We start from the raw sequence: 10,304 nt of genomic DNA, 5'->3' as shown, positions 1-10,304 counted from the left end.
GTCCAAAATTAAATAAGAGAAAGAAGAGAGGATCGGACTATTTAATAATACTAAAAAAAAAAAGTAATTTCGACATAAAATTGTGAACGCAGATCTAAAAGTTTAAAGTCCGATCAATATGTCCACGCGAGTGGCCTCGTTAAGGCCGTTTGGGTGCACAGCTTAAAGGGACGAGATGGGTTGCATCCCGTCAAGAAAACCCCTAGATTGACAGTCGATAGACGTTGAAGGTGTAGTGCTGTGCTGAAATACAGATCTTGAGAAGCCTGATCCGTCTGAACGAGAGAGAGTATCAGACTAGGGTATAGTCCAGTCGTCATGGGTTGGTATAGTGGTGCGGACGGGCCCGACTCCGGAGGATATGAGATGGTATCACTATAAAGCAAGGTAAAGTCTAGAAAAAGAGTAGTAGGGGTCGACCCCGCTTCCTATTTCTTTTTAGAGTGGGGCGGTCAATCTTCCAGTGCTGCTAGGACAGGCTCGGACATGTAGAGACTAAACGCGAACAACCGTGGCGTTCTGCAGAATGGCCGTCATACGAGTCACGAAAAAAAACAAGTCGACAGTCAGACGGATAAATGACGTGGAGGCAAGGAATCTCGCTAAAAAAGAATCCAACCTGGTGGTGCAGGCTGTCGAAACGAGAAGCGTTCCAGCGTTCAATCAGTTCCAATGGCCGCATACATCCCAGTAGAAAACTTCATTTCGCTGACAAAAACAACGTAATGAAGGACCCCCAAGTCGAGCACACGAAAGCACGTGCAGTGTACACAAGCGAAACAAACACGTCTTACCGCGTGGAGCTCCAAACTGGGAATGCATCTCACAGAAAGGATAGCATGCACCTGTTATTCGTATAGTGTTAGGAATCGGTTCGGATTTAATTATGGGATATAATCGGTTTGCACCAACTGATTTACTTTCGATTATACAATTGTTTACAAAATATATGAACTTGGATTTGAATTATTAGGATTATGCACATACTGTTGTATTCATTCTCCGGGTTAGATTCTTAAAATGCAATCTTACCTTTAATGATGTGGTTGGGTAGGATTGGGGAGTTTTGTTCTTCTTGTTGTTGTGGGGGGGGGGGGGGGGGGGGGGGGGGATCTGTGTGGGTTGGGAGTTTTTGTTGTTGTTTTTTCTTTTTGTTTATGTGTACATGACAAGAAATTTACACCTCAGAAGATTGTTCACGCTTGTCATTGCCTATACACTGAAGAATAACTTAATATTTTCCATTACAACCGATTATGGATTTCATAACCGTTCGTCACATCGATATAACCCAATCGATCTTTTCGATTCAAGCAATAATCGGTGCACCACTATTAGTCTAACATTGTGTAGCATAATTATCCATGTTGGAGTTACATTAAAATAACATCGACCCAAATACGTATTTCCTGTTACATTTATTCAATACAAGAACAGACATAATGCTCTGCTGTAAACAGTTGTATAGCGTTTTGTCATAGACATTTAAAGTTGTACTCACTATGATCTGTAGACTATATGTAGGCTTACTGATATATGATGGATGATCTGTAACGATTTTGTAATGACACTAACGTACAAAGCTTCATTGTGTGTTACCATTACTAAAGCACGGTTACACATGATCACGAACTTGGGAGTTGAACGAATATTCATTCCTGATTCTGAATTCTATTAACGTGCCCCTTTACCCTTATTGTTTAGAGTACGTCCCTCACGTCACAGCTCTGTCAAGGTCAGTCGTGTGGTATCCTGGGACGGATTAATTTATTTAGTGGGTCAATTTCGATAAATCGTAAAAATGGGGAGTGGACAGATAAAGGTACTAGCGCCAATAAAAAATTATATTCAACAGTTATGTTAGTTTATTCTAAAGAATTATTTAGTAGGCGCATATGTGGGGCGGGCTAGTCCAAAAATAAGTTAATAAATATTAACAATTACATTTGTACTTAGTATTCATTAATAATAACCTTCACATACATACTACTCCTAGTAGTAAAATTATAATGCCATTGTAGTAGTGATATGTATATGAAGTTTATTAATAATTAATATTGCATAATAGACCGTCAGTAATGTATAATGTATAGCAGTATTTAATTAACAATAAAAAGAAAGAAATGTTTTATTTAACGACGCACTCATCACATTTTATTTACGGTTATATGGCGTCAGACATATGGTTAAGGACCACAGAGATATTGAAGGAGGAAACCCGCTGTCGCCACTTCAATGGCTACTCTTTTCGATTGGCAGCAAGGGATCTTTTATATGCACCATCCCATAGACAGGAAAGCACATACCACGGCCTTTGATGTACCAGTCGTGGTGCACTGGCTGGAGCGAGAAATAGCCGAATGGGCCCACTGGATCCCAAACCAACCGAGCATCAAGCGAGCGCTTTACCACTGGGCTACGTCTCGCCCCTTAATGCACAATAGTCATGTGGTTGTATGTGCGATGATTTTATTACAAATTCGTCACATATCATATCATTGGTGTTTACAGGATTTTATAATATGAGGCATCCGCATTGTGTGTGTGTGGGGGGGGGGGGGGGGGGGGTGCACACAGACTGTCTAATAGTCGTATTGTGGAGGACATTTATATACAAGATGGGGGGAAGAGACTCAAAGAGCATGGCTCCTGTGCTTCATGGGTCCTCCCCACTCAGCTACGTCAGCTATGAGTTTTAAGTAGAGGGCGGGGCGTAGACCAGTGGTAAAACGCTCGCTTGATGCGCGATCGGTTTGGGATCGATCCCCGTCGGTGGGCCCATTGGGCTATTTCTCGTTCCAGCCAGTGCACTACGACTGGTATATCAAAGGCCGTGGTATGTGCTATCGTGTCTGTGAGATGGTGCACATAAAAGATCCCTTGCTGCTAGTCGAAAAGAGTAGCCCATGAAGTGGCGACAGCGGGTTTCCTCTCTCATTATCAGTGTGGTCCTAAACCATATGTCTGACACCATATAACCGTAAATAAAATGTGTTGAGTGCGTCGTTAAATAAACAATTACCTTCCTTCCTCTATCAATATCTGTGTGGTCCTTAACCATATGTCCGACGCCATATAACCGTAAATAAAATAAAACATTTCCACCAGTTTCAAGTTTACCTCATTACATGTAGTCAACAGGATATCGTGAGTATAACCGTCAAGCACCTGGAGTATTGTGTGTGCCCGGTACGCTTACTCCCACCAAAAGCTAACCGAGAAGCTAACGGAGAGAGATCGAACAAAGTGCCAATACTTTGGAGGGATGTACAGCATCTCCCCAGTGCGTAACACACACTCTTTGTAGGGCACACCGGCAAACAGGGGAAACTTGAGCAGGTCAGGCGCCTCCACATCCACCTGTGAGGTGTTGAACAGCAGACGGTCGGGATGCGGGTATAGTCCGTCCGTGTGCTCGTAAGAATACAGTCTGATGTACTTCTCCCCTACAGTCTGAGCCAGGAGGTTATATTTGGCGTCATAGTGTAAAGGAGACACCGTGCCCTTTGGTCCGAACCATGCGTTTGTTTCCACGTCATCAGCATCACCAAGGCAACAGTACGTCGGGATGACTATGTCGTTCTGCAGCTCGGGCACCTGCTCGAACAGCTGATGCTGGGCGAGGTAACCCTTCGCGGGAGGGTTCTCGTTTTCAATGTATTTCTCAATGAAGTCGTTGACCGTCAGAAGATCCTGCGACCAGGACTCTTCGGTGTATTTGGAGCCCAGTTCGATAGGAACAGTTCTGAATCCTGCAGTTTCTTTCAAATAGTCCAGCGTCCACTTCCTCTCGCTAAGAGCTGGCCAGAAGTCAATGGCGTCTGTTATTATCACAGGTGTGTTTGTGTCCATGTATTTCTTCTTGAAGCTTTCAAGCGATGGACAAGACACTCGTTCAACCTCGTGCGACTTGTCAGTTATAACCTGTTCGCGTTGCTTGTCCAGTTTGGCCCTTTTGTCAACAGATTCGTCGAAGACGTTTACATGAGTCGACGAGTTTCGTTTTCTTGGATTCGCAAAAACCGGCGTGAATTTTTGTCGACAGCTTAGACAAAATGTTGTCCAACATGGGAGCTCCCATCAGCAAACCCATATCACACGATTTTAAGATCTCCGCTACCGAAATCTCGTTTGTTAGTAACGTGTTGTCTTTTTCATGATGTTTGTTGTTCTTGTTTGCTGTCGGCGTTAAGTCGCCTGCTACCAAAGTATTGTTTTTCTCAGCTACTATAAACGTTCCGATTTTCGCGTCCACTACCATTGTTACGCGTTTCTCGTCTGCTACCGAGTCTTCATGTTCATCGTCTGCTACTAATGTTCTGTCTGTATTTTTTGCTACCAAAGTTCCGTCCTCGCCTTTTCCCAGCATTCTGTTTTTCTCGAATTCTATCAGAATTTCGTTTTTGTAGTCAGCTACTAACGTTCTAGGTTGATCGTCTGGTACCAAACTTATATCCTCACCTTTCCCTAAAGTTTTATCTATCTCGTCTGCTACCGCCATTCTGTTTTTGTCCTCTTTCCCAAACATTTTGAATCTCTCGTCTGCTATCGTTTCGTTTTTGTCGTCTGCTACCTCCAAATCGCCTTTATCAATTTTCTGTTTCAAAAGACAGCACTGACAAAACACTTTAGCAACACTGACCACGGTGTACACACGCCTCCAGTCAAGGTGGACATCCTTCCAGTACCCAGTGTTGAGTTTCTCCCATGTCATGTCTAGAAGACTGTCGCAGACTGTTAGGCTCTTCCTATAGTTGGCCTGGAAAACATGGTCGAGGCAATGGTCCAACAGACGGAGAAAGGTGACGCCAAGGACTCTGGAATCCTTTACATCTTCAAGAAACTTGTCCTTAGAACTAGGGAAGAGTGTGATGAGGTCTTGAAAACTACATTGGTTGTTGGTAATACACGCCATGCATAGCAGATTATATAGTGTGTCTTTATCCGGTTTGTGTAACCTAAAAGTAGAACCAAATAAAATGGGATACATGTTAATTAACTAGATACTTTTCGCTCATAAACATTTTACATAGTAGCCACTAATATACACACTACATGAAGAAACATGAAGAAACCCGACAGCACACACTTTCAATAATGTTCTGGTTAAATATGTAGGTGCTGACAGGTTTCTTTATGTAGTGTGTGTATTTGTAGTGAATAAGAGAAATATTGTTATCGGAGGACTAAAAAATGATCAATGTAAAGGTATTTAGCGTCACACTTAGAATGTTTGTGCCGCCCGTGCTTATAAAACTTTTAGTGCAGCCTCAATGACGTTACATGTATGGCGTTGTCATGACATTAGTGTCTCAGACTATATTAGAGTCTCGAGTCTAGACTGAGTCTAAAACCTGCTCTGGACTGAGGAGCCGGCCGAGGGCGGCACCTGTGCCCATGACAGGCGTGTGCTAAAACAGCTTGCTCTAAATGTGCATGTTAAGCCCTATGACCTGACTAAAAACAATTATAAGCACTAGGTCAGAGGTTGTCTACCGTGTGATAGTCGGCCATTCAGCGTTTTCGTTATAGAGTAACTTCTGACCGAGAGATGGATCATAACCGTACAAATGTCCGTCTAGCTCTCGAACAGCAGAGTACGTAACTCGGTGTAGCCTATGCTATAACCAATAACGGATGGGCACAATGGCTTAAGAAAACGGGCTTCCCCAAAACGACCGTTGAACAGTCAAACATTTTGACGTCATGCATTTATTTATACGGGGGAGGGGGTACAATATAAGCAACCGCATAATCAAGATAGTAATAATTAACAGTCATAATAATATATGATGTGATGTCGCAAATAAAATATAAAATACTTCCCTACAGCAATTCAATATGGGTAACATTTTGACTTGACACCGTCGGAAGAATTTACTCGTTCGAGCGAAATCTAGCCCAAAAAATAACAGTATTGTTGTAAGAATACACGACTGTCGTAATGTTGTAAATAGTGCACTTTAGTATTATACAATATTTAGTATAAAAATAGCATTAGAGGTATGCACGTGTCTACTAAAACGCAGCAAAAGAAAACAAATACATACTGTAGAACCGTCTACCTTCAAACAATACGCAATATTAAACGAGAAGATATTGGAACCAGTCTAAAACCTGTTCGATTCGCTAACTCAAGTAAACCATAAACCATGCATGAAACCAGGACGTTAAAGGCAACTGAATTAGATAATTTTTAACCAAATATTCACTCAGCTTAACCTTACTTAAGCTAAAAAAAATTCAAAAAAAATCAGGTAAATGAGGCGGGGCAAACTGGAGTGGGAAGGGCGATTATTAAAAGTTACTGTAACAGTGTTCGGTATACCCATGGAATTCCCCCTCCCCGTTCCTTCCAGTATCTCACAGTTGGTACTTAGTAACTAATATATCAGTCAGGCCCGTACCGCCTACTACCTAACCTAAAATAATTAGTGGTGATTGAGGAGTAGAAAAAAGAATCAGGGTACAAAAATATAGGGTCTTCTAAACAAATGTCGGTTTTTCGTATTTTTCGTAAGGAACAACTGCAAAGTACGGCCCTACAGACCGTGGTTATTCCGCCCCTTGTGTGATAAGAGTGTGAATACTATTTAAACAATTTTTTTTTTTTTTTATGTTTTTAAAAAAAAGAGCTTGTTTTGTTTAACGACATCACTAGAGCACATTAATTTATTAATCATCGGTTATTGGATGTCTAACATTTGGTAATTTTCACATATAGGGTCATTCCGTGTCAAATCACCAAAAAAAGGAGGAATTTTTAACCTCATCCCCTCAGATTTGTCTGGAATTTTGTTTCTAGGGTGGTTTTAACTTCAATTTATTTAGTACCCCATTAAGGATAATTCCCACTGACTATGAGTAGACATTGAATGTTCTTGAAATTTGGCATACACATACTAATGACCATACTGAACAATAATTAATAGAAGTTTTTTTTTTTTTTTTTTTTTTTTTTTTGTTTTAGTCCATTCCGTGACTAAATGACAATCAAGGATCTTTATTTAGCACACATTAAATATATGTTGAACTTTTTAAATTCAGTTAATATACATATTCATGTGTATATTTTTAAATCATATAATAGATAGTGGATCCAATGTGTTGAAAGTAAGTGATATTTTTCAGATGACATACTTTCAGAATGTTTTTTTTTTTTTTTTTTTTTTTAAAGATTTATTGCCCCCAGAACATAGACAGTGAACAGGTTGGGGAGCCGTGGTCACTGCCTTACATATTTAAACAATAGTATCTAAACAAAATATGCTGTTTAAATATGTTAATGCTTTCTGTGGTATTTATAAGACGGAAAGGGAAAGGGGGAGAGAGAGAGAGAGAGAGAGAGAGAGAGAGAGAGAGAGAGAGAGAGAGAGAGAGAGAGAGAGAGAGAGAGAGAGAGAGAGAGAGAGAGAGAGAGGGGGGGGGGGGGGGGGCAACAGCAGTAGATAAGTATAAAGAAGTTGTGGGGATATTGAGAGAGTATTAGAGAATGACATTTTAATTAGTACTCTATTTCCAAGTGAACTTTCAAAGCATTATTTTTAATTAAAACATTCTTTCAAGAATGGTAATTTTCACATATAGGGTCATTCCGTGTCAAATCACCAAAAAAAAGAGGAATTTTTAACTTCACCCCCTCAGATTTGTCTGGAATTTTGTTTCTAGGGTGGTTTTAACTTCAATTTAGTTAGTACCCCATTAAGGATAATTCCCACTGACTATGAATAGACATTGAATGTTCTTGAAATTTGGCATACACATACTAATGACCATATTGAACAATAATTAATGGAAATTAAAACAGTTGACTGTCTCAGATTTGTGTAGAAGCCATGCCCATATTGACGATTTATGTCAAATTTGTCAATATAGCAAATATTGGAATGTTCTCTAAGTATATACCCCAAACCTCAACTATAGATGATATATACCATAATTACGAAATGTAGGCCTCTAACTGACCAGTTTCCATGTGTTATAATGAATGCATTAATTCTATGGAAACCTAGTCCATAGATACTGTTCTATGCTTTAGTACATACAATATAGTTACATTCATTTAACACCAGGTGTGAACCCCTAACAACCACGTGTTCATCAAGTTAACACAATGGGGAAAGTTCTGGGGTGTTTTTATTTCAAATTCACAACTTTCTGAGGCTGCTTCCAAAAATGTAAGTGTACATATATTATTCTAAAACATTTCTGATACTTTAGATTGTAACTTATACAATAAATCAAGCATTGGTGTATTGTAATTAATTAAAACATGTTCAAGTTTGTTTGGTTCCCTTGATAGATAGACTTGATACATGTAGTCTATATTTAATACATGTAGTCTATATAGTAAGCCAAGTGTTTGGAATCCACCCCGCTATCGATAATCTAGACAGACTAATACAGCATTGACATCTGAACTGATGCACAACCTCTCGTATTCTTCCATTGATACGTCATATTTCTCCTCAACAATGATATCTGGCTCGATTTCAGTTTCATGTTGAACATGTGTAATTTTAATAACACATTCACAGCATAACTTTTTGCCGGGAACTACTTGTTTGGAGGATTAACACATTTGTCATACATATCTGAGCTCACAACACGTAGAGTTTTAGTTCTTGGTTTTGCACGACAGTTCCATGGATCATAACATTTTGTCTTCAGTTCTGAAGGTTCCAAACACTTGGCTTACTATATAGACCACCTGCATCAAGTCTATCTATGACAGGACACAAACAAACTTGAAAATTACAGTGCACCAAGTATTGATTTATTGTATAAGTTACAACATGGGCGTCAATCCGGCTTTAAAAGTGTGGGTTGGGGGGCGAGTTTGTGTGTGTGTGTGTATGTGTGTGTGTGGGAGGGAGAGAGAGAGAGAGAGAGAGAGAGAGAGAGAGAGAGAGGGAGGGAGGAATGTCAATGAAAATCATAAAGCTACACTTTAGTGGTTAAACTTTTAATTTGTGTTTGGTTTTTTGTTGTTGTTTTTGTTGGTGGTGGTGTTGTTGTTGCTTTTGCTAAACGAAAAAGTGGGGGGGGGGGGGGGGGGGCACACTTGTATAGATTGTCCCCCGGCGTTGAAAAGTGAGGGTGACGCGTCCCCCCTGTCCCCCACCGATCGACGCCCATGAGTTACAATCTAAAGAATCAGAAGTGTTTTAGAATAATATATGTACACTTACATGCTTGGAAGCATCCTCAGAAAGTTGTGAATTTGAAATGAAAACACCCCAGAACTTTCCCCCATTGTTTTAACTTTGATGAACATGTGCTTGTTTCGGGTTCACACTTTTGGGTTTAAGGGGTTCAGAAACTTCTACCTGGAGTTAAATGAATGTAACCATGTACTAAAACATAGAACAGCATCCATGGACTAGGTTTTCATAGACTGAATGCATTCATTATAACACATGGAAACTGATCAGTTAGGGGCCTACATTTTGTAATTATGGTGTATATTATCTATAGTTGAGGTTTGGGTATATACTTAGAACGTTCCAATATTTGCTATATATTTGCTATAAATTGTCAATATGGGCATAGCTCAAAGTTTTTTAATTTCCAAATTTAATTATTGTTCAATGTGGTCAATAGTATGTGTGTGCCAAATTTCAGGAACATTCAATGTCTGCGCATAGTTAGTAGGAATTATCCTTAATGGGGTAAGTAGTACTAACTAAATTGAAGTTAAATTGCATGGAAAACTGTGACGGAACATGCTCTTATCTTTCCGCCTGTGGCGATGTTAATTGTTTTAAAGGGCCGTGTGCGGCTTGGTTACGTAATACCCCCGCGCGACGGTGGTCGAGCTGTTCCCAATATGCACTTAGACTAGGTGGGCACTTTGTTACGTAATACCTCCGCGCGACCGTACCCCCTAATACACACCCAGACGAGGTGTGGAGGCCATGTGGCCAGTAGTTACGTAATACCTCCGCGAGTTCTGTTTTACGACCTTGTATTCCTAGCGGAATGGCGACAGTAAGTCTGGTCATCTAAGAAAATATGCCGTTTTGGTCGCTGTGGAAATATCCCATGATAGGGGGAGTACCGCGATGTGCCCCCAGGTGATATTCGGATTTTTGTAATAAATAGATTTATCGAGGAGAATCATTGGAAGGCTCCCGGGGAACGTTAGTCCGACTGGACTTGGTAAATATATATTTCTGCTCTGTTGTATAACCTTGATGTGATTGATGTGACTTTAAATATTTTTATACTGTATTATACCAATATTATTTAGACAGTTTTTCCGGTAATCTGACGAAGTAAATTGTAGGTTTCACTGTTCTAAA

General features: G+C 40.1%; 1 protein-coding gene across 1 annotated transcript; it reads right to left on the bottom strand.

The window, feature by feature from the left end:
* Positions 1-3,103: 3,103 nt before the first annotated feature.
* Positions 3,104-4,993, bottom strand: LOC121388728 (bifunctional peptidase and arginyl-hydroxylase JMJD5-like). Its single transcript, XM_041520205.1, is given in 2 exon segments — positions 3,104-4,041; positions 4,043-4,993. Coding segments are annotated over 2 exon segments (1,794 nt in total). The 5' UTR covers positions 4,991-4,993; the 3' UTR covers positions 3,104-3,195.
* Positions 4,994-10,304: the final 5,311 nt, after the last annotated feature.

Source organism: Gigantopelta aegis, chromosome 14 (assembly GCF_016097555.1).
Source record: "Gigantopelta aegis isolate Gae_Host chromosome 14, Gae_host_genome, whole genome shotgun sequence".
NCBI classification, from domain to species: Eukaryota; Metazoa; Mollusca; class Gastropoda; order Neomphalida; family Peltospiridae; genus Gigantopelta; species Gigantopelta aegis.
Note: the sequence above shows the minus strand (reverse complement) of the source record. Positions and strands in the feature narration are given on the sequence as shown.